General features: G+C 42.4%; 1 protein-coding gene across 1 annotated transcript; it reads right to left on the bottom strand.

Moving 5' to 3' along the window:
- Positions 1-12287: 12287 nt before the first annotated feature.
- On the bottom strand, positions 12288-16606 carry LOC117089835 (cancer/testis antigen family 45 member A10-like). Its single transcript, XM_033221428.1, has 4 exons — positions 16436-16606; positions 14250-14498; positions 13776-13869; positions 12288-12557 (listed from the first exon to the last, which is right to left on the bottom strand). The coding sequence occupies exons 1-4, from the start codon at positions 16602-16604 to the stop codon at positions 12500-12502; spliced, it is 570 nt and encodes a 189-aa protein (XP_033077319.1). The 5' UTR covers positions 16605-16606; the 3' UTR covers positions 12288-12499.
- Between the last annotated feature and the right edge of the window lie 8930 nt (positions 16607-25536).

Here is a 25536-nt window from a genome sequence, read left to right as displayed (position 1 = left end):
GAGGGCCCCAGTGCGGTGGCTCACGCCTGTAATCCCAGCAATTTGGGAGGCCAAGATGGGTGGATTCCTTGAGCCCAGGAGTTGAAGAGCAGCCTGGGCAGTATGGTTAAACCCTATCTTTACACAAAATACAAAAATTAGCTGAGCGTATACCTGTGCTCCCAGCTGCTTGGGAGGCTTGAGACCAGGAGGTTGAGGCTGCATTGACCTTTGATCGCACCACTGCACTACAGCCTGGGTGACCGAGTGAGACTGTAAAAACCAAACAAACAAGAAAAGAAGAAAGAAAGAAAAAAAGAAAGGAGCGGAAACCTTAATATATTGCATCTATTAATCATTTTAATATGGAACTTTGTATATTTTTCCACCTTTTTTATTTTTTTGAGACAGAATCTGGTTCTGTCGCCCAGGCTGGAGTGCAGTGGCATGATCTCGGCTCACTGCTACCTCTGCCTCCCAGGTTCAAGCGATTCTCCTTCCTCAGCCTCCCGAGAAGCTGGGATTACAGGCATGCACCATCACGCCTGGCTAATTTTTGTATTCTTAGTAGAAACGGTATTTCACAATGTTGGCCAGGCTGGTCTCAGACTCCTGACTTTAAGTGAATCATCCGCCTTGGTCTCCCAAAGTGCTAGGATTACAGGTGTGAGCCACTGCGCCTGGACCATTTTTCCACTTTCACAACTTATTTTAAGTGCAGCAAAATTTACTTGAATAGTCCATAGTGGCAAAAAAATATTACAGCAAAATTTTTAGAGTTTTAACGGAACAAGCAGTTTCACTCTTGACACAATTATTTGGAAGGGATTACTTCACTGGTTTTATAATTCAAAAGTTATGTTTGTAAAAAAATTAAAATTAAAATTATAAAATATAGCCAGGCATGGTGGTGGGTGCCTGTAATCCCTGCTACTCGGGAGACAGAGGCAGGAGAATCACTTGAACCTGAGAGGTGCAAGCTTCGGTGAGCAGAGATCATGTCACTGCACTCCAAAGGAGCAGAGATCCACTGTCACTGGGGGACAAAGGGAGACTCCACCTCAAAATAAATAAATTAATTAAAATTAAAAATTATGTTTGTTAAGTACCCTGTTAGAAGAGAGTCATTTTCAGTATTACAGCTTCTTGGCCTATTGTGTTAATATTTGCCTGTGCTTCAGAACCTTCATAGAACACATTTTCTTTTGGAATATATTTGACTGATAAGGAAGCTTCAACATTGTTATCATTCGATGTAGGAACACAGTTGTTTTGTTTGTTTCTTCTAGTGCTATGAAAATGAAATACTCATTTTTGCATTAAAAAATCCCACCACAGCAGTACTCATATGCGTATTTGATTGAATAACCATGAGACTGGAATCTTGGAGGGGCATAATTAGAATCCTGCCTACCACACAAGCCACAAGTGGACAGCTGCATATGACGGTCCTGACTGGGACAGCCCTGAAGGACAGTGGTGATGGGACACCCTCCCAGAGGGAAGAACTTTGAGCAGTGCACCTTCTTGGAAGAGACATTTCCAGACGTGTAAGTATGTATCATGCATAGGCTGTGTCCCACTTATTAGCTGAATTGTCAGGGACTTTGAGGACACATGATAAAAATTTGTGACAAGGAGGTCTGAGAAAAAAACATATGTGGACAGACCTTTGCAAATGGATATACAATGTGAAGATATTGGGGTCTCATGAGAGTTCTCAGCAAAGGGTATCCTCAGCAGAGCAGAATTTTAATAATCGGATGGATAAGGTACTTATTATCTAGATATTAATCAGCCCCTTTCCCCAACACTTGTGTCACAATCTTAAGGGCTCGACAAACAAAGTGGTCAAACTGGCAGGGATGGAGATTATGCGCAGTAGCATGGACTTCCACTCACCACGGCAAACCTGGCTACGGTCATTGCTGAATGAACAATCTTCCAGGAATGGAGACCAACACTAAGCCCTCAATTTGGCCCCAGACTCCAGAATGATCTGACAGTCGCTAGTTGGCATGTGGATTACAGTGGATCACTTCTATTATAAAAAGAGAAGTGCTTTCTTCTTACCTGAACAGACGTTTTGTCTAGATATGGATTTTCCTTCCCACTGCAGTGCTTTTGAGAAAACCAATATTTGCATTTTGGCTTCCAAAATTCTGGAAAATGCTAGTTCCTTAACTTCCTAGGGTTATTAATTCTGGAGACTCTAGTATACACTGCAAGAAAACCTGTAGGCCATCCACTCGAGTGCCCAAATGGAGTCACTCTTAAATAACGAGCCCTGCATGTTTCCAGAAACTCTATTTATCAGTGAAAAGTTTACTATGGCAGCCATTTTGCCACCCAGGACAATTGGAGAACGGCAGATATTAGGGACCATTAACTCTGTAAAAGCTGTAGAAGACTGCAGTGAAGAATCACAGTTACAGAACGAAAAGTGACAGTCTTCTATTTTGGATGTTTGTACAAGAGGATACATAATTAATAAAGTGGTTGAGGAACAGGTTTCTGCCTTAATACCAAAAACTAACATAGAAACCTGTAATGGTGTCTGAGTATAGTAATCCTTTTTACGTATATCTGCTTAAGATTTAAAACTGAAGCTTTCTTTTTTAACCTTTTTACAATTTTGATGCCAGAAGGGTACATGTACAGGTTTCTCACCTGGGTATAATTGCATAATGCCAAGGTTTGGGCTTCTACTGAACCCATCACCCAAATAGTGAAGAGAGTATCCAATAGGTAGTTTTTCAACCCTCCCACCCGCTCCCTTCCTCCCCTCCACCTCCATTTTGGAGTCCTCAGAGTCAATGCTTGCTACCTTTATGTTCATGTGTACCCATTGTTTAGCTCCCACCTATGAATGAGAACGTGCTGTATCTCATTTTCTGATTATCGGATTTTGCTTCTGCGTTTCACTTAAAAGTGAAATTTTCACCGGTGGCTTTCATAAGTGGTTCACACCTGTAATCCCAGGATTTGGGAGACAGAAGTTTATAGATGCCATAATTCCATATCAGTAAGGGAGATATGACAAAGTAAACAAAGTGTTTGGACTCTTTCACTGGAGAAATATTACTTTCTATGAATACATCTGATCTACAAAAGAAGCCACTTACGTACTTATAAATATTCTGTTGATATGTCTTGTAGAGTTTCATCTGCAATAATTGGTTTAAAACAGAACAGAGTATCAATACTTTGTAACACAACAACATCACATTTAGATCTTGTAAAACTGAGTCACTAATCTCTCTTTGCACAGTCTCATCCAAATTTAGCCTTAAGATTTTTATTGAACAGGCCGGGCACGGTGGCTCAAGCCTGTAATCCTAGCACTTTGGGAGGCCGAGACGGGCGGATCATGAGGTCAGGAGATCGAGACCATCCTGACTAACACGGTGAAACCCCGTCTCTACTAAAAACTACAAAAAAACTAGCCGGGCGAGGTGGCGGCGCCTGTAGTCCCAGCTACTCAGGAGGCTGAGGCAGGAGAATGGCGTGAACCCGGGAGGCGGAGCTTGCAGTGAGCTGAGATCCGGCCACAGCACTCCAGCCTGGGTGACAGCGCGAGACTCCGTCTCAAAAAAAAAAAAAAAAAAAAAAAGATTTTTATTGAACAATACCAGTCACAGTGGCATCCTGCAAAAGAACTTTCAGTAAGCTGAAGCTGAATAAAAATCACTTGAGATCATCACTTGGTCAAGAGAAATTGTCACACATGGCAATTGTTCTCATTGAAAATGAGGTCGACAAAGTAGTATATTTTGAAAATATCACAAGTTTGTTTGCATTAGAGCCAGAAAGTAAGATGTCAATAAATTATATTTGGAGCATAAATAAAATATTCCAATTTAAAATAATCTTGCAAGAGGGCGCAGTAGCTCACAGCTATAATCCCAGCACTACAGGAGGCTGAGGCAGGTGGACAGATTGAGCCCAGGAGTTCAAGACCGATCAGCCTGGTCAAAATGGCAAATCCCATCTCTACAAAATATATAAAAAGTAGCCAGATGTGGCGGTGTGCACCTGTAATCCCAACTACTTGTGAGGCTGATGTAGGAGGATTGTTTGAACCCGTGAGTTTGAGGCTGCAGTGAGCCACATTATGCCACTACACCCCAGCCTTGGTGACAGAGCAGGACTCTGTCTCAAAATAATATATATATTTATATATAAAATATATATATTATATATTTACTTTATATATAAAATATATATTTTTATATTTACTATATATTATATATCATATATCTACTACATATAGTAGACATATATGATATATCTACTATATATAGTAAATAACAATAAATATAGTAAATAACAAAAATATAGTTATATAGTATAGTTATATAGTAAATAAAAATAAATTTAAACTAATATTGTAAGGTTTGTGCCCCTACTTTCCAATTTTTCAACATCTTTGCAACAACTTTAATGTTCTGAAAACACTAATTGTTAAAAAAAAATGTATGAAAAGATGTTTATTGAGGTGCACATTTCCCCTGTGCCTTGGGCTCCAGTGTGACTGCATAGCACTAAGTAAGGGCTGGGGATTAGCGCTCTCCACATCCAGGCATCGTGAGTGACTCTTCCCGGAATATAAAAAGGAGAGAAGTGGAAGAAGGTGGGGTGGCTCTGAAAGCAGAGGTCTTCCCACACCATCTCAGCTGACATCTCACTGTCAACAACTGGGTCAGAGGACAGCCCTTACTGAAAAGGAGTCCAAGGCGGAAAATATTTTTTTAAAAGACTGCCCAAAACAACATCAGGGTTCCAACAGAGAGGAAGAAAGGGGAATGGATAGTAGGTAGTCAGGTGGCAATGCCTCCCCACAGATGAGACACTGAACCATGACTCAATTAGACTGTCTGCAAGTTGTAGTGCTATGGTGAAAACAAGGGGCTGAAATGACAGAGGGTCTTACTTTAGACTGGATGACAGAAAAGGTCTCTCTGAGACAGTGGTATTTAAGGAGAGATGGAAAAGATGACCAGGAGCAGTGGCTCACATCTGTAATCCCAACACTTCAGGAGGCCGAGACAGGAGGACTACTTGAGACCAAGAGTTCAAGACTAGCCTAGGCAAAATAAAAAGACTCCATCTCTACAAATAAAAATAAAAATAAGATAAAATGAAGAAAAATGAACAAAATGGGAAGCAGTTATTTGGGCAGAGGAAGAGCAACTATAAAGGCTCAGTAATAGACACAGGCCTGTCATGTTTGAGGAACGGCAAAGAGGCCAGAGTGGCTTCAGCACAGGGATGGATGGGACAGGGACAGGTGGGTGGCACCAAGTGTGGTTGGGAATACGAAGCAGGGGCCTCACCTTGCAACGTTCTTCCAACTGCCCCTTCTGTGATTGCATCGTCAGTCCTTCTTGGATGAAAAGTCTAAGAATATGAGTTGGGATTGTGTTTTTGTTTTTTGGCCTCCATCCACAATATCCTCCCTGCCCATCCTGGAGCTGGCGGTGGCCAAGGCAGAAGCCCATTCTTCCTCCAGTTCCTTCAGCAGCCACAGCCTGGGATTGGTCTTGCTGCCAACCTGCTAGCTGATGCACAGGGGATGAGCCCTCAGCCTGTGTTCACAGAATTCCTTAAAGCCCTTTTACCTAGACATGGGCCAGCTTTGTGGGACTGCACTTCTGCTCAGTTTCCTTGAAAAGCACTCCTGGACCCTGTAAAACCTGGAGTCTACAGAACCTTCCATGTATTTCCCCAAATTCCTCAATTTACAAAATCTTGCACATATTTTTGCATAGGAGGCCCAAACCTGCTCTTTGTATCTCCTTTTCTTCCCCCTTTCTTAAAGAGATTGGCCAAGGGGCACGTTGGTGCCCCTTGGATTGGACTCTTCCAGTAAGACTCCTTCTTGGGCTCTAGGCTCTCCCCTTGGAAACTGCAATGCTGAGGCTCTAGGACCTCCTAGCAAGCTCTGGCCTTGTAGATGACAGATTCCAGTGTCCCATGGGCACCAGTCCATCCTAAGGCCTTCCTTCCCAGTTCAGAGAAAACCCACAGTGGCTAAGCTGAGTTCTGATGCAGGCACTACTCGTCTGAGCTCAGACACAGTTTTGTACAGCCCACTGCTGGCTGCAGAGCAGACACCGGGAAAAGGCAAATATCTATATTCCCCTTTTTACATTTCCTTGGGAATCACTTTTACTAATCTCCCTCACAAGACTTGCAGAGCACGTGGAACTTTCTCAAATGGAAGGATCTCTGTATACATCATTTTATGATCTGTAACAACTTGTTCAGAAACTTCTTCATTCTGGTTCTGAGGCTAATGCATTACGTACATTGGATATCCCACTTGTGAAAGTCAGCTTTAAGCAGAATATCAGGTATATTCATGGACCACCTACAGATCTGTGGGCAAAACCTTGTGGCAGCCATGCTTTTCCACCATCAGAGAAGACCTATTTTAAAGCAAAAGCTCTTTTGAGAATCATCAGGTTGTGTTTGGCATGGCAGCAAGGGCAGGGACATTAGAACACAAGTTATTGGCATTCCCCCCTCACCAAGGCTCCTAAAAACATTGGCTGGCTCCGGTGGCCCTGTCTGGTTGTCCTCAACCGTCAAGATTTGGATTAGCCATTTACTGACCGTGGGACTTGGGTCATCACCTCATCTTTTTTGGTCTCACCTCCTCACCAGTAAAATGGGGTGAGCAATTTCTACTCCCTGGAATCCTCAGCAGGAGTGAAAGAGGTGTAACATTCCAAGAGTCTGTACCATGCCAGAGCATAAGTGACACTCAGAAAATTTGTGGGCTAAGGATGAGGGCAAAGATGAATGATACTGGCTGGGCTCCTCAGTGCTGTGTGACACCTACACGGAAACAGACTCTGGTGACCCCAAACCCTAAGAAGAAACTGAAAAGGTATAGAGATGTCGGCCATGGAGCACAGCCTGTGGACAGGGCAACATGCACTTTGGAGGCAGGGATATAGCCTGATTTAAGATGCTCTTTCACTTAGAAAAAGAAGAAGTCAAATTGTCCCTGTTTGCAGATGACATGATCGTATATTTAGAAATCCCCATTGTCTCAGCCCAAAATCTCCTTAAGCTGATAAGCAACTTCAGCAAAGTCTCAGGATACAAAATCAATGTGCAACAATCACAAGCATTCTTATACACAAGTAACAGACAAACAGAGAGCCAAATCATGAATGAACTCCCATTCACAATAGCTTCAAAGAGAATAAAATACCTAGGAATCCAACTTACAAGGGATGTAAAGGACCCTTCAAGGCGAACTACAAACCACTGCTCAGTGAAACACAAGAGGACACAAACAAATGGTAGAACATACCATGCTCATGAATAGGAAGAATCAATATTGTGAAAATGGCCATACTGCCCAAGGCAATTTATAGATTCAATGCCATCCCCATTAAGCTACCAATGACTTTCTTCACAGAATTGGAAAAAACTACTTTAAAGTTCATATGGAACCAAAAAAGACCCCGCATTGCCAAGACAATCCTAAGCCAAAAGAACAAAGCTGGAGGCATCAGGCTACCTGACTTCAAACTATACTACAAGGCTACAGTAACCAAAATAGCATGGTACTGTTACCAAAACAGAGATATAGACCAATGGAACAGAACAGAGCCCTCAGAAATAATACCACACATCTATAGCCATCTGAGCTTTGACAAACCTGACAAAAACAGAAATGGGGAAAGGATTCCCTATTTAATAAATGGTGCTGGGAAAATTGGCTAGCCATAAGTAGAAAGCTGAAACTGCATCCTTTCCTTACTCCTTATATGAAAATTAATTCAAGATGGATTAGAGACTTAAATGTTAGACCTGAAATCATAAAAACCCTAGAAGAAAACCTAGGTAATACCATTCAGGACATAGGCATGGGCAAGGACTTCATGTCTAAAACACCAAAAACAACGGCAACACAAGCCAACATTGACAAATGCGATCTAATTAAACTAAAGAGCTTCTGCACAGCAAAAGAAACTGCCATCAGAGTGAACAGGCAACCTACAGAGTGGGAGAAAATTTTTGCAATCTACTCATCTGACAAAGGGCTAATATCCAGAACCTATAAAGAACTCAATGAAATTTACAAGAAAAAAACAAACAACCCCATCAAAAAGTGGGCAAAGGATATGAACAGACATTTCTCAAAAGAAGACATTCATACAGCCAACAGACACATGAAAAAATGCACATCGTCACTCGCCATCAGAGAAACGCAAATCAAAACCACAATGAGATACCATCTCACACCAGTTAGAATGGCAATCATTAAAAAAATCAGGAAACGACAGGTGTTGGAGCGGATGTGGAGAAATAGAAACACTTTTACACTGTTGGTGGGACTGTAAACTAATTCAACCATTGTGGAAAACAGTGTGGCAATTCCTCAAGTATCTAGAACTAGAAATACCATTTGACCCAGCCATCCCATTACTGGGTATATACCCAAAGGATTATAAATCATGCTGCTATAAAGACACATGCACACATATGTTTATTGCGGCACTATTCACAATAGCAAAGACTTGGAATCAACCCAAATGTCCATCAGTGACAGATTGGATTAAGAAAATGTGGTACATATACACCACGGAATACTATGCAGCCATAAAAAAGGATGAGTTTGTGTCCTTCGTAGGGACATGGATACAGATGGAAACCATCATTCTTGGCAAACTAACGCAAGAACAGAAAACCAAATACCGCATATTCTCGCTCGTAGGTGGGAATTGAACAATGAGATCACTTGGACACAGGAAGGGGAACATCACACACCGGGTCCTATTGTGGGGAGGGGGTATGGGGGAGGGATAACATTAGGAGATATGCCTAATGTAAATGACGAGTTAATAGGTGCAGCACACCAACATGGCACATGTATACATATGTAACAAACCTGCACGTTCTGCACATGTACTGTAGAACTTGAAGTATATACATACATATATATATATAAAAAAAGATGCTCTGCGTGAGTTTAAAGCAGAATCTCCACTGTCTAGTGTGAATTGATTTTCTGAGTATCTCCCCCGGAAAAGAGACTGTTGTTCTAGGTGCAGGTTTTCTAAAGAAAGGACGTCCCTTTTTATACAAGCCCCGTGTTGCAGGAATATCAGGCGTCTGCCAAGGGACACTTAGCCGTGTATTACGGGCTCTTGAACCTGACACAGAGTTGCATCTTATTTTAAGATGAAAGGGGTTTTGCCTTGGACTGCTCCACTTGGTGAGGTAAAATCTTTGTACTTTTTAGTTTGGGAATCTCAGTTTACTAAGGAATCTAGTTGCCCTTTTGTGTAGTACAGTCACATTGCAGTCGAATTCTTAGAGCATTGGCAGTGGAGTTAGAAACACCTGGGTTTAAACCTGGGTTTAGCTACCAGCTAGTTGTCTGACCTTGGGCAAGTGACTTAATCTCTCAAGGCTCAGTCTCCTCAGGTGTTAAGTAGAAACCATAGCTCCTATCTCAAAAGGTTGTGTGGGGATTGAAGGTGAGCATGAATGCAAGAACTCATAGGCAGTGTCCAGCACGTTTTCATTGCTCATGCGACGTCCTCCCTGGGTTGGTACGGCATATAGGAAGTGGACATGGCCTAGTACCTAGTAGATGTTGCAACTCAGGGGCAGAGCGAAGTTCAAAGTGGGTCATTTGCTGATTTTCAGTGATCTGTTCTGGGGTAACCAGAGTGAAGACTAGCCCGGAAGGCCAGCAATAAGCTGAATGAGGGTAACTGGGCCCTGACAGGAGACACCTTCCTAGGAGTACTCAGAGCTGACAGACTAAGGCAGAGGCAGAAGTGGAAGTTGGGAGCTAAGCCCTCCTTCTCCTGAGAGACGCTGTAAGAGATGACCAGTGAGTAGAGAAAGTTCTGGAGTCAGCGTCATGTGATGAGTAGAACACAATGGGAGGCTGTGTATCAGGAGGAGTCTAAAGCTGGAGAGTATGATGATACCCTTTCTTCCACTTGATCGAATTGACTACTGAAGCTTGTGCATGCATCACGTAGTTCTCGTGCCATGGTTTTCAGCTCCATCAGGTCATTTAAGGTCTTCTCTACACTGTTTTCTTCTAGTTAGCCATTCGTCTAATCTTTTTTCAAGGTTTTTAGCTTCTTTGCGATGGGTTTGAACTTCTTCCTTTAGCTCGGAGAAGTTTATTATTACCCATCGTCTGAAGCCCTCTTCTCTCAACTTGTCAAAGTCATTCTCCATCCAGCTTTGTTCCACTGCTGACAAGGAGTTGCATTCCCTTGGAGGAGAAGAGGCACCCTGATTAGAATTTTCAGCTTTTCTACTCCGCTTTCTCCCCATCTTTGTGGTTTTATCTACTTTTGGTCCTTGATGATGGTGACATACAGATGGGGTTTTGGTGTGGATGTCCTTTCTGTTTGTTAGTTTTCCTTCTAACAGTCAGGACCCTGAGCTGCAGGTCTCTTGGAGTTTGCTGGGGGTCCACTCCAGACCTTGTTTGCCTGGTTATCACCAGCAGAGGCTGCAGAACAGCAACTATTGCAGAACGGCAAATGTTGCTGCCTCATCCTTCCTCTGGAAGCTTCCTCTCAGAGGGGCACCTGGCTGTATGAGGTGTCAGTCGGCCCCTACTGGGAGGTGTCTCCCAGTTAGGCTACTCGAGGGTCAGGGACCCACTAAGGAGGCAGTCTGTCCGTTCTCAGATCTCAAACTCCATGCTGGGAGAACTACTACTCTCTTCAAAGCTGTCAGACAGGGATGTTTAAGTCTGCATAAGTTTCTGCTGCCTTTTGTTCAGCTATGCCCTGCCCCCAGAGGTGGAGTCTACAGAGGCAGGCAGGCAGGCCTCATTGAGCTGCAGCCTCCTTAAGCTCCACCCAGTTTGAGCTTCCCGGCCGCTTTGTTTACCTACTCAAGCCTCGGCAATGGTGGACGCCCCTCCCCCAGGCTCGCTGCCGCCTTGCAGCTCGATCTCAGACTGCTGTGCTAGTGGTAAGCAAGGCTGTGTGGGCATGGGACCCTCTGAGCCAGGCATGGGATATAACCTCCTGGTGTGCTATTTGCTAAGACTGTTGGAAAAGTGCAGTATTAGGGTGGGAGTGTCCCAATTTTCCAGGAACCATCTGTCATGGATTCCCTTGGCTAGGAAAGGGAATTCCCTGAACCCATGCAATTCCCTGGTGAGGCGATGCCCTGCCCTGCTTCAGCTCACACTCCGTGGACTGCAGTCACTGGTCCAACAAGCCCCAGTGAGATGAACCTGGTTCTTCAGTTGAAAATGCAGAAATCACCCACCTTCTGAATCGCTCACACTGGGAGCTATGGACTGGAGCTTTTCCTATTGGGCCATCTTGGAACCGGAAACAGCCCACACTGCACCAGTTTTAAACATGAAACTCACTTACAGGAAATGAAGTATGGGAATGGGCTCATGCTAATGGATTTCACTAGTCTTGTGATGTTCCTCAACATCCTGAAGTGGCTGGCTCAATAGAACAGTGGAGTGATCTTTAAAGCCTGAGTTGTAGTTCTAGCTTTGTGGCAGTGCCTTGAGGGGCTTGGCTGACAAACTCAGAGGTGGCAATGCTGGATCCCAGCATCAAGTATATGGAACTATTTCTCCCATAGCCACATCTATGTCTTCAAGAATGAAAGGGGTAAGATGCGGGCCTCCTCTCACTATTACTCCTGGGTATCTAGTAGCAAAATTTTTCTTTTTGTGCTCAAGAAGCAAACTTTGCTTTCAAGAAGCAAACTTTTGGCTCTGCTGGGCTAGAGGTCTTAGTTACAAATTGAGAAATTTTTTCAACGGGGGAATCAAAATGATTCCATTGAAATGAAAATTGTGTCTCACAGCTGACGACTTTGAACTCTTCACTCCTCTCAACCAAGAGACAAAGTAGGGATTCTGCTACTGGCTTGGGTGATGGAAACTGAGAAAAAAAAGGAGATCAGGTTCCTACTACACCAGGGGCTAAGGAAAAGTAAGTCGGATATGTCTAGAGAGCTTCTTAGTCCTCCCGTGTTTTGTGATTAGAGTTAATGGAAAATCACAGCAACCCCATTCAGGCAGGACGTGTAATGGTTCAGACTCTTCTATAATGAAGAGTTTCAGCCATCCTGCCAGGCCAAGCTCCATGAACCAACTGACATGCTATCTTAGGGCAAAGGGAATGTGAAATGGGTAGTGAAAGAAGGCAGTTACAAATACCAGCTTCAACAATGTGAGCTGCTGCAGAAACCATGACTGTAATAGTATTTATTTAATGGGATAATAATATCTACCAGCATAGGTGGGAATAAAAAACAACCAAAAAACAAGTTATTCTTTCAAATGAAATGCTTAGGGAAAAAGAACAACTTTTACTAACAGAAATTTCTCAGCCTCTGGAAGGCCATTTGAGTCAGTAACATATGCCAGGAGACTTCAGCAATATCATGCTCCATTGTAGAAAACAGCAATCTGATCCTTTTCTCTCCTCAATCATTACTGAGATTATGCATTTGGGTTGCCATAATCCTCCATGGACAAGTACTCCTAAATCATACGCTCCAGTTTCTTCTCAAGGAGCTGAACGAAGTCTCGGCTCATACATCTGAAAAGACAGAGACATGCCATTAACTAAAAGATAGCCAAAGAACCTGTGCTGTAGGAAGCACTGTGAAGGATAGAAAGATGAAGTTACAGTCAGCATGGAAATAGAAATTCACCTGCATGGTAAGAGGTAGTCTAGCTGGCAATAACAAATGATGGCGAGGGTGTGGAGAAAAGGGAATCTTCATATACTGCTGGTGGGAATAAAAATTACTACAATAACTACGAAGAACAGTATGGAGGTTCCTCGAAAAACTAAAAATGGAGCTATCATATGGTCCAGGAATCCCACTGCTTGGTATATGCCCAAGAGAAAGGAAGTCAGGGTACCGAAGAGATATCTGCACTCCCATGTTTGTTGCAGCACCATTCACAGTAGCCAAGATTCGGAAGCAACCTAAGTGTCCACTAACAGGTGAATGGATAAAAAAATATGGTACATATACACAATAGAGTATTGTTCAGACATAAAAAAGAATGAGATTCAGTCATTTGCAACAATATGGATGGAATCAAAGGTCATTATGTTAAGTGAAATAAGCCAGGCACAGAAAGACAAACTTTGTACTTTCTCACTTATTTCTGGGAGCAAACATGTAAAACAACTGAACTAATGGAGATAGCGAGTAGAATGACGGTTCCCAGAGGCTGGGAAGGTTAGTGGGGGTGGAGCGTGTGGGAAGTGGGGATGATTAATAGGTAGAAAAATAGAATAAATAAGATGTAGTATTTCATAGCCCAACAGGGTGACTATTGTCGGTAATAATTTAATTGTACATTTACAAATAATGAAGAGTATAATTGGATTGTCTGTAACACAAAGGATAAAAGCTTGAGGTGACAGATACCCCATTTACCTTGATGTATTTATTACACATTGTTGTCTGTATCACAATATCTCATATACCCCAGAAATACATGCATCTGCTATGTCCGTACAAAAATTTTTTAAAAAGAAGTAGTCTAGCAAATACAAAGAGTGTCAATCAAGGGACAATGTGCACCTCAGACTATGGTGAGAATGGAAGTCTCCATAGTCTTCGAAGAATGAGTTAGATTCAGATAACATTAGCCTAAGTAACTGTGGAGACAGCCGTAACTATGAGTGAGGACCAGGGTTTGAGAAACTCAAGGCAGGGGCTGTTCCCCCACGCTCACCCCCAGTACTCTATTGAGTCCAAGTGCTTAAAGAAATTGGACAGTTCCTATTTCTACCCACCTTGCTGCTTCCTTGATGACGGATTCAAAAAATACTTTCTTGACTTCTATAGGTCCTTGCACTCTTTTAAGCAATTTGAAGATCCTTTTGTATTCTGAAGATGTTTAAAAAAAAAACCTTCAGTATTATCAAATATAAAGAAGAATAGAAGTGAATCTATATCTCAGCAATCATGCTTCATAGGCTAAAATGTTTTAAATGCTTAAATCAAAATACCCGCACATACAAATCTAAATAATAAAAAAGACACCTGCACATACATACGAATGGAACTCTTTTAACCATAACCAAGTAAGAAAAGAAAAGCAAAAGGTGTACTATGCTTTAGTCAAAGAAAAGAGGAACCACCATAAACTATGGGCAAACTCAACTCTGGCAAAGAATGAGCCTCAACAGGTAACATGAATATCTTCTGAATCATAGAAAGAGAGACTTCCTATAGTTTTATGAAACAGATATTCTTATGCTACTTACTTCGTCCAATGCTTTGGATTTCCTTCACTATTTGATGTTTTATATCAGCATTAATTTCTTCTTGGCTTTTGGGTAAAGGGACTATTTCTCTGCATTTTAGGTCATCTTCAGAGAAATTGCTGGTAACAATTCCTCCCACAGGTGCATTGCTACCAGGTTTCTGCATCAGCTTATCTTTGCTGAAACCAGCGAAGTCATCAATCTGAGAATCCAATTGGATGGGTGGAATACCATCTCCTGTCTTAAGCTCTAGTGAAACAGATTTTGACAAAAAGCCATCAGTAGTGTTTGACCGTTTTCTTTCCCCTCCACATAGAGATCATGAATGACAGATCTGGAAACCAAACTGAGAAGCTGAGCTGTGAGAAGTGTGTGTTTCATCACCCCTCTGGGTACATCTATGTGCTCCTCCGTTTCTAGGGAATTATTTCTTTCATAAATGGGAGGATATACCAGGGGAAATCTCAGACCTGATGAACTGAGGCCAGGGCACATAATACAATAAAACCACCTCTTATTTTCTGGCCCTATGAATAGATATGGAAACCAAGTAAGACAGTACAACTCTAAAGCAACATTCACAGATCCCTGGTATTCGTGGGATAGTTTCAGTTTGTTATGCTTTACAAGTTGAAAGCAGCAGGTCTCACTTGATATCACGATTTCCCAAATTCACTTACAAACCACCAGGCTTTAGTGAGCTGGAAGCCAGACAGCTGGGATACACCTCAAGCAGGCTCCTCTCTACGTCAAACATATTCTGAGAAAATAAAGGTGGCCATTACTGCTGAAAGTTCTATACGCACTCCATCACCAAAAAATCCCTTTTAGTGTATGATTTTCCTCATCCTTCCTTTCTGTCTCAGAAAAGTGACTTTCTTTTCACTTCGGGTCTGACACCTCTCATTTATTCATCGTCTGTGGCAGGCAGCATGCCAGTAGCTGGGGATCAGCAGTAAATAGCCCAGAGAGCAACGTTCCCTGCCCTTGTGGAGCTCACATCCTCATGTGGGGCAGTCAGACAGCACATGCACAATGAGCAAATGAAACAAACAGCGTCGGGGTGGTGGAAGGGAAGCAGTCCACAGGCCTGTGGGCAACAGCAGCAGAGGGAGCCCCAGGAGTTGCCCGCTGGTTGGGCAGAGCCTTCTGTGAAGGTACCCTTGGGCAGGGCTTGAAGGAAGAAGCAGAGCTGCCTGCACAGAGGCAGAGGGGGAGTTCCAGGTTGCTGTGAGGCCAAGGGTATGGGCTGGAGTGGGGATGGATCAGGCACTACGGGGTGAAGGACAGAAGCAGACAGAGTCAGGAGATGGATGGGGCCCGTGTGAGGAGAGGGTGACAGAGGCCAGGCCATGCAGAACCTGGCAGACCAAAGCTGGTTCACAGTCGGTTCTGAGTGCTAAGGAGAGTGGAGGATGGGTTTTCAGGAGTGACGTGGCATGATGTGATTTACACGCCAACATGATGACCTGGCTGCCGGGTGGGAGCGTATGTGTTCGATGGGGACAATAATGGAAATGTGGAGGTATCATGGGAGCTCAGTGATTGATCATGGCAGACTGGAACAGAAGGAGAGAGAGAGATGCTGGGGTTCAGAAAATGTTTACAGTATTTAGAGAAGAGAAGAAAAAGAAAGACAGAAAAAAAGAATGATAGGGGTCGGATGCAGTGGCTTGTGCCTGTAATTCCAGCACTTTGGGAGGCTGAGGTGGGTAGATCACCTGAGGTGAGGAGTTTGAGACCAGCCTGGCTGATATGGCAAAACTCCATCTCTACTAAAATTACAAAAATTAGCTGGGTGTGGTGGCTGGTACTTGTAATCTCAGCTACTCGGGAGGCTGCAGCAGGAGAATCACTTGAACCCAGGAGACTGAGGTTTCAGTGAGCCGAGATCATGTCACTGGACTCTAGCTTGGCCAAGAAGAACGAAACTCCATCTCAAGAAAAAAATGATAGGGATTCACCAATACGGACAAGAAATTAAAAAAAAAATTGTGGAAAATGGAAATGCTAGAAGGTTTTCATGAAGAAGCGAGTGAACAACTGTCAAATGCTGCTGAGAATTTAATGGCAATGTCAGCTGAAACCGTTGACCTTGACAAGGACAGTTTCTCTGGAGGGGATGAGGCAGGAGGCCGACTGCACTGGATACAGCATGAAGAGGAGGTGAGGACAGGCTTACTTACTCTTTTCTTTGGACATGGCAGAGCCTGCAGTAGGGCTGTCTCCTGCTCCTTGTTTCCTTGCCAACAGGGCCATCCTCTGCCTTTTCTGATATGAAGGACTGTCACATTCCCTGGGACGTTTAAACACGGGTTCAGGATCTACAGCCACCTTCTCTGTTTTATCGGTCATTGTTTCCTGAAAAACATCAATGAACATATTCCATTCATGACAAAAATCTAACAATCACAAAATGGCAAACAGTTTGCATATGTGTATACAACCAAGACTTTGAATCATTAATTTCACTTTTAATCATGAGCCAAGATTTACCAAGTCTCAACAAACACTCTGTTCTCAGGAAAAGAAACCTAATTTTAATGTACACTAAGTAAAAAAAGAAGAAAAATGGTACAACAAAATCAATCAGAATGCCTGTGGAATAAGCAGCTGTCATCAACCAAAAAGAGATGAAAATATTATTACCTATTTGAAGATGTATAAACCAGTCTATATTAACCCTTATTAGGAAAAATAGATGTATAAACCAATCTGTAGTAACCCTTATTATACATTATATTTTAAATTACATATATTATACATTATATTATACATCATATATATTTAATACATAAGTATATATACTTATATATTCAAATGGATGTATAAACAAATCTGTATTAACCCTTATTAGGAAAAATGAGGACAAAGAAAAGGATTGTAGAAGATTGATACAAAACTGATAACAAAATCTGACAAGGACTTTAGAAGAAAGAAAAACTACAAGATCAGGTCAAAATACAAGCCAAGATCACTCCTGAACTTAGACACAAAAATTCAAACTAAACGTGAGCAAGTAAAATGCAATATTACTTAAAAAGGACATACATCAGCCATGGTGGAGTATATTGCAGAAAGGCAACCCTGATTTAACATTTGAAAATCAATAGATGTAATGCACCATATTAACAACAACAACAAATAAACGGAAACACCACATGATTATTTTCATACGTGGGTCAATGTTTAAAGTCCATTCGTGACGAAAACTATCACTAACTTAGATAAAAGGGCAACTTTCCTATTCTGGTTAGCAGATGTACAAAAAAATAGTAAATGCGATATTTCATAGTAACGTATCAGTATCTTCTCCCTGAGTTTGAAAACAAGACAAAGATGTCCACTATCCATTCAACAATTTACTGGAGGTTCTAAAAAGTGTTGTAGCATCAGGAAAAGATAATATGTTTAAAATTCGGAAAGAAGTAACCTCGCAGACCAAAACTGGTTCACAGTTGGTTCTGAGTGCTTAGGAGACTTGAGGATGGGTTTTCAGGAGCGACATGGCAAGTTGTGATTTACATGCCATTCACAGATGACATTGTTCTGTTCAGAGAAAATGCAGAAGAATAAAATCATTATGGTTAACAAGCAAATTTAGTCAACATACTAGATCTAATAAAAACCAGTGGCATTTCTGTATAATTAATAGCAACAAATAATTAGAATATGAGATTTCAAATGTCATTAAAAACAGTACCAAAACCATCAAATATTTAGGAATAAATCTAATCAAGATGTGCTAGAGTACTACACAAAAAGTATAAAACATCACTCAGAGAAATTCAAGACTGCAGTAAATGGAGAAAAATATTCTTTCGATGTGTTGGAAGACATCTTTTTTTTTGGAAACGGAGCCTTGCTCTGTCACCCAGGCTGGAGTGGAGTGGCACAGTCTGCTCACTGCAACTGCCACCTCCTGGGTTCAAACGATTCTCCTGCCTCAGCCTCCCGAGTAGCTGAGATTACAGGCGCCTGCCATGATGCCTGGCTAATGTTTTGTATTTTTAGTAGAGAAGGGGTGTCACTTTGTTAGCGATACTAGTCTCGAACTCCTGACCTCAAGTGATCTGCCCACCTTGGTCTCCCAAAGTGCTGGGATTACAGGTGTGAGCCACCGCGCCCGGCCAGAAGACATTATTAAGAGACATTATTGTGAAGTCTCTCAGAATGATCATAGCAATCATACTTAAAATTCCACCATGTTAACAAAAGCTTTTCTGAAAATTGACAAGCAGATCATTTTTTAAGTATATGCAAATTAAAGATTTGGAAAAGCCAAGTTTTTTAAGCCAAGGGAAAGACAAAGTTTTTTTAAGGAAAAGAACTAAGTTAGTAGAAATGCACTACTATTAGGAAATTTACTATAAAGGTAGAATAATTAAAACAGTGTGGTATTGGAGCAATGACAGGCAAATACACAAAGGGAAGAGGACACAGAGGCCAGAAACAATATGGAAATACAAAATACAGAAGAGCGGTAAATCATTGTGAAAAGGACAGTGCTTTTAATAAATGCACTTGATAAATGCAGGGAAAATACAACCTGGACTCTTACCTCTTCCCACTCCATAAAACTTTACTAAAGATGAATAGACAATCTAGTAAACACTTAAGATATTGTCTTCACAACTATAGAATAGACAAAGATGTTTTTAATGAGGATAAACAAGCACTAACCATAAAGAATGAATTGTTTAATTAGACATAATTAAATGGAAAACTTCCATTTCTCAAAGACACTATTAAGAGACTGAAAAACCAAAGCATGTTGTAGATTATACATTATGTAGTATATAGTATAGGTTATATATAAAAATATATAGTAGTTACACACATATATACATATATATCTGGCAACAAATGAGTGGAATCCAGAATATATCCAGAACTACAAATCAATTTCTAAAAAACAAACATCCCAATAAAATTTGGGGGAAAAGCTGAACATGCACTTCATAGGAGTCATACTCAAATGGCTAATAAGCACATTGAATATACCTGGTCTCTGACTTTACTCCATTTCATGAGAATTTATTTCAGATGATTGGAAGATCTAGAAGAAAACTTAGAATATTATCATCATGAGTGTAAATTAGTTCAACCATTGTGGAAGACTGTGGTGATTCCTCAAGGATCTAGAACCAGAAATACCATCTGACCCAGCAATCCCATCACTGGGTATATACCCAAAGGATTATAAATCATTCGACTATAAAGACACATGCACACGTATGTTTATTGCAGCACTATTCACAACAGCAAAGACTTGGAACCAACCCAAATGCCCAACAGTGATAGACTGGATAAAGAAAATGTGGCACATATACACCACGAAATACTATGCAGCCATAAAAAAGAATGAGTTCATGACCTTTGAAGGGACATGTGTCAGCAAACTAACACAGGGACAGAAAACCAAACACCACATGTTCTCACTCATAAGTGGGAGCTGAACAGTGAGAACACATGGACACAGGGAGGAGAACATCACACAGCGGGGCCTGACAGGGGTGGGGAGGGGGAGGGGAGAGATAGCATTAGAGAAATACCTAATGTAGCTGACAGGTTGATGGGTGCAGCAAACCACCATGGCATGTGTCTACCTATGTAACAAACCTGCACATTCTGCACATGTATCCCAGAACTTAAAGTACAATAATAATAAAAAAAAATGATCATAATGGCATCCGGTGAGGCAAAGATATTTCTTAAAAAAATAAAAAGCACTAGCCATAAATAATACACTGATTAATAAAATAAGAGAATCTGTTCATCTAAAACACATTATTGAGATCTTGTAAAGGCAAAAAAGATTTATAGAAGATACTAAAATTGTATATGCATTTTTATATATGTACATATATGTCTGTGTGCATGTGTGTATAACTGAAATGCAGAATATATGGAAACTACAAATCCATTTTTAAAATACAAACATCTCAGTAAAAGCTGGGGGAAAATGCCTGAAAAGGAACTTCATAAAAGACATAGTAAATGACCAATAAACAAATAAAATGGTGAAAACAAAACAAAACAAAACAAAACAAACAAAAATAAAAACGATAAATAGCTGGGTGTGGTGGCACTGCAAGCCAGCCTGGGCGACAGACGGAGACCCCGTTTCAAAAGACAAACAAAAATCGATAAATAAAAACAATATTTAAAAAGGTGCTCAAGCTCATTAATCAGCAGAGAAATGCGAGTGTAGACATAAGGAGAGATCACTGCACAGCCATCAGAATGGCTGGAATGAAAGACTAACTGTACAGCGAGTGTTTGAATGTGGCACAGCTGGAACCTTCGAATATTTCTGGACCCCCATTCCTGCACAGACACCTGAGGCTGTGACCGAAAGGTCAGACAGAATCCTGGGAAAGAGTTCCTTCAGAATTGAGATCAATCAACCGAGGAAAAGCACCCCAACCCGGGGCGAGACAGAGTTCCCAAGGTCACGTGGCCTCCCTCATGGCTGACACTCCCTGAGTCTCACCATAGGCTTAGAGAATCCAAGGAACAGCACCCCATTCGCCCGGGACACCGGGAGAGAGCACTCACAGATAATAATTTTAAAAACCCAGCATCAAGAGAAAGCATCCGATAAGCATCTACATGGGGATAAGCAGAACCAAAGAAAAGCCAACACATTATAGCTGAGAGCGAGCGACATCTAAGGACAAATGTGCCTCACGGCCAACATCAGCACCCAAGGAAGGGTCCCTCGGGGGTCGAGATAAAGCCCCCAACAGTGACCCCACAGGGCTGCGATCATGCGTCCGAGGCACAGCCACCCCCACCACGTTCCATGAGCAGAGACAGGGTCCCCAAGGCAGAGTCCCCCTCAGGCCTGCAACTGAGCGGGAAAGAAACACCGCCGCACCCGAGGCCAACACAGGCAACCAAGGCATGCCCCCTACCCCCGGGCTCAGGTCATTTCAGTAGGAAAAGTCCCTCACATCACCGAGAGGGAGCCCTCAAGAAAAGCCCCCTGGTCCCACAACATAGCCAAGACAGGGTGCCCACGGAAAACTCTCCCCCACGGCTAACACAGGTGCCCATGGCGGTGTCCCCAAAGCGGAGCCACTTTCCCAAGGGAGCCCTACCACACACCGGACAGAGAACGCCACAGAAAAGATGCTTTCCAAGGAAAAAGGACACTTTCCGGATGAAATTAAAAGTATCCAGGGAAAAACTGCCCACTCACAGTCCTGAAGTCCTGACCTTGCTGGAAGAGAGACGTCGGCACCTCACAAAACGGCAGTGAAGCTGTGGCGCCTCCCTACTGGTGGCACTTTATAGAAACCTGCCCTCTGGGAGTTGTGGGGAATGTGCCCCCTAGGGCACCTGGAGTGATGTGCATGGGGAGGCGTCTCACCAGAAGCATCGATTCGGTTCGGCCCAAGGGGGATAGAAGGAAGGGAAATAATCAGCTACAGCGTGCCTGCCCCAGCCGAACACGGGGAACCTGTTGGGGGCGCCAGAGTCCTGAGGAGAAGGCTCATGCCCCAGAGAACCAGGAAGCGCAGCCCTCCCCTTCGCTGACTCTGGCGCCCTCTACAGGCGACCTTTAGTAACAACTGCACAGCAACATAAGCAGAGGAACACAGAACCTTCTCACACAGCGGGATGAAATCGCCTGGGTAACATAGTGAGACCCCCACTCTGCAAAGCAACCAACCAACCTAAAAAAAAAAAAAAGAAAAACACAAAAATCAGCCAGGCATGGTGGCCCACGCCTGTGGTCCCAACTACTCGGGAAGTTGAGGTGGGAGGATCGCTTGAACCCAGGAGGCGGAGGTAGCAGTGAGCCGAGATCGCGTCACTGCACTCCAGCCGGGCGATAGAGGAGACTCCATCTCAAAAAAAGAAAGAAAAGAAAAAGAAAAAGAAAAAACAACAACAAACTGAAATTTTCATTTGAGGGAGTTGTGTTTTAAAGTCAACCCCTGCTGGGCACAGTGGCTCACGCCTGTAATCTTAGCACATTGGGAGGACGAAGCGGCTGGACCAGATGAGATTAGGAGTTCGAGACCAGCCTGGCCAACATGGTGAATCCCGTGTCTACTAAAAATATAGAAAATTAGACGGGCATGGTGGCGCGCACCCATAGTCCCACCAGCTACTTGGGAGGCTGAGGCAGGAGAAACTTTTGAACCAGGGAGTCAGAGTTTGCAGTGAGCTGAGATCAGCCACTGCACTCCAGCCTGGGTAACAGAGTGAGACTCTGTCTAAAAATAAAAATAAATAAATAAATAAAAATAAATAAAGTGAACCTCTATCTGTTAAAGGTAATCATTATTGTTAATTGGTAAGAAAAATGAGGGCCCTAGTGCGATGGCTCACGCCTGTAATCCCAGCAATTTGGGAGGCCAAGATAGGTGGATTCTTGAGCCTAGGAGTTCAAGAGCAGCCTAGGCAGCATGGTGAAACCCTGTCTTTACACAAAATACAAAAATTAGCTGAGTGTGTACCTGTGGTCTCAGCTGCTTGGGAGGCTTGAGACCAGGAGGTTGAGGCTGCATTGACCTTTGATCGCACTACTGCACTACAGCCTGGGTGACCGAGTGAGGCTGTAAAAACAGACAAACAAAAAAAGAAGAAGAAAGAAAAAAAGAAAGGAGGGGAAACCTTAATATATTGCATCTATTAATCATTTTTATATGGAACTTTGTATATTTTTCCACCTTTTTTATTTTTTTGAGACAGAATCTGGCTCTGTCGCCCAGGCTGGAGTGCAGTGGCATGATCTTGGCTCACTGCAACCTCCGCCTCCCAGGTTCAAGCAATTCTCCTGCCTCAGCCTCCCGAGAAGCTGGGATTATAGGCGTGCACCATCATGCCTGGCTAATTTTTGTATTTTTAATAGAGATGGTGCTTCACCATGTTGGCCAGGCTGGTCTCAAACTCCTGACTTCAAGTGATTCGTCTGCCTTGGCCTCTCAAAATGCTGGGATTACAGGTGTGAGCCACCGTGCCCAGCCCATTTTTCCACTTTCACAACTTATTTTAAGTGCAGCAAAATTTACCTGAAATGTTCATAGTGGTAAAAAATATTACAGCAAAATTTTTAGAGTTTTAACGGAACAAGCAGTTTCACTCTTGACACAATATTGGAAGGGATTATTTCACTGGTTTTGTAATTCAAAAGTTATGTTTTAAAAAAAAATTAAGATTAAAATTAAAAAATATAGCCAGGCATGGTGGTGGGCACCTGTAATCCCAGCTACTCAGGAGGCAGAGGCAGAAGAATCGCTTGAACCTGGGAGGTGCAAGCTTCAGTGAGCAGAGATCGCATCACTGCACTCCAGTCTGGGTGACAAAGGGAGACTCCATCTCAAAATAAATAAATTAATTAAAATTAAAATTAAAAAGTTATGTTCGTTAAGTACCCTGTCAGAAGAGAGTCATTTTCAGTATTACAGCTTCCTAGCCTATCGTGTTAATATTTGCCTGTGCTTCAGAACCTTCATAGAACACATTTTCTTTTGCAATATATTTGATTGATAAGGAAACTTAAATATTGTTTTCACTTCGATGTAGGAACACAGTTGTTTTGTTTGTTTCTTCTAGTGCTACCAAAATAAAATACTCATTTTTGCGCTAAAAAATCCCACCACAGCAGTACTCATATGCGTATTTGATTGAATAACCATGAGACTGGAATCTTGGAGGGGCATAATTAAAATCCTGCCTACCACACAAGCCACAAGTGGACAGCTGCATATGACAGTCCTGACTGGGACAACCCTGAAGGACAGTGGTGATGGGACACCCTCCCAGAGGGAAGAACTTTGAGCAGTGCACCTTCTTGGGAGAGACATATCCAGACGTGTAAGTATGTATCATGCATAGGCTGTGTCCCACTTATTAGCTGAATTGTCAGGGACTTTGAGGACACATGATAAAAATTTGTGACAAGGAGGTCTGAGAAAAAAACATATGTGGATGGACCTTTGCAAATGGATATACAATGTGAAGATATTGGGGTCTCATGAGAGTTCTCAGCAAAGGGTATCCTCAGCAGAGCAGAATTTTAACAATCGGATGGATAAGGTACTTATTATCTAGATATTAATCAGCCCCTTTCCCCAACACTTGTGTCACAATCTTATGGGCTCGACAAACAAAGTGGTCAAACTGGCAGGGATGGAGATTATGCGCAGTAGCATGGACTTCCACTCACCACGGCAAACCTTGCTACGGTCGTTGCTGAATGAACAATCTTCCAGGAATGGAGACCAACACTAAGCCCTCAATTTGGCCCCAGACTCCAGAATGATCTGACAGTCGCTAGTTGGCATGTGGATTACAGTGGATCACTTCTATTATAAAAAGAGAAGTGCTTTCTTCTTACCTGAACAGACATTTTGTCTAGATATGGATTTTCCTTCCCACTTGCAGTGCTTTTGAGAAAACCAGTATTTTGGATTTGAAAAATGTCTTATCCATCATGATGATATTCCACACAGCATCACTTCTAAACAAGGAACTCACCTCACAGAAAATGAGTGTGGCAATGGAGCAATACTCACAGAATTCACTGGTCTTATTATGCTTCCCCTCATCCTGAAGTGTAATGACGTTTGGAAGACTCAGCTATGTTTTTGGTTAGGTGGCAATAACTTGAGAGGCAACAGCCTTGAGAAGATGGTAATGCTCTATCCAAGCATTTATATGTATAGATATGTGGTGCTGTTTCTCCCATAGCTTGCATTCACAGGTCCTGCAATCAAGGGTGGAAATGAAAATGTCACCCCTCACTATTGAAGTTGGACCTTACACCATATACAAAATTATACAAAAATCAACTCAAAATGGATTAAAGACCTAAATGTAAGACCTAAAATTATAAAACTCCCAGAAGAAAACATAGAGGAAAAGCTTCATGGTATTGGACTTGGCAATGATTTCTTGAATACAACACCAAAAGCAAAAATAGACAAATGGGACTACATGAACTGAAAAAGTTTTGTGCATCAAAGGACATAATCAACAGAGTGTAAAGGCAACCTATGAAATGGGGGAAAACACTGGCAAATTATATATCTGATAAGGGGTTAATATCCAGAACATGTAAAGAGCTCCTTATCCGGAAGTGGTGTTGCGAGGCTGTAGTCCTAGCTACTCAGGATGCTGAGGCAGGAGAATCGCTTGAACCCAGGAGGTGGAGGTAGCCGCAAGCCAAGATCTTGCCACTGCATCGCAACAATAACAATAAAATAAAATAAGTTAAAAATGGGGGAAAGTTTCACATGTTCTGGGGTAGCACAAACAAATGACTTGA

Source organism: Trachypithecus francoisi, unplaced genomic scaffold, assembly GCF_009764315.1.
Source record: "Trachypithecus francoisi isolate TF-2019V2 unplaced genomic scaffold, Tfra_2.0 Contig00896, whole genome shotgun sequence".
Lineage (NCBI taxonomy): Eukaryota > Metazoa > Chordata > Mammalia > Primates > Cercopithecidae > Trachypithecus > Trachypithecus francoisi.
This window is presented reverse-complemented; position numbering and strand designations above follow the sequence as displayed.

What these genes read in the sequence shown, in the direction of transcription:
- LOC117089835 (XM_033221428.1), bottom strand. Translation starts at nt 16,604, where the DNA reads ATGACCGATAAAACAGAGAAGGTGGCTGTAGATCCTGAACCCGTGTTT. An exon ending in TGCCATGTCCAAAGAAAAGA is followed by an intron (nt 14,499 to 16,435) that starts GTAAGTAAGCCT and finishes CTGTTTCACTAG; the next exon opens with AGCTTAAGACAGGAGATGGT. An exon ending in AATCCAAAGCATTGGACGAA is followed by an intron (nt 13,870 to 14,249) that starts GTAAGTAGCATA and finishes AAACATCTTCAG; the next exon opens with AATACAAAAGGATCTTCAAA.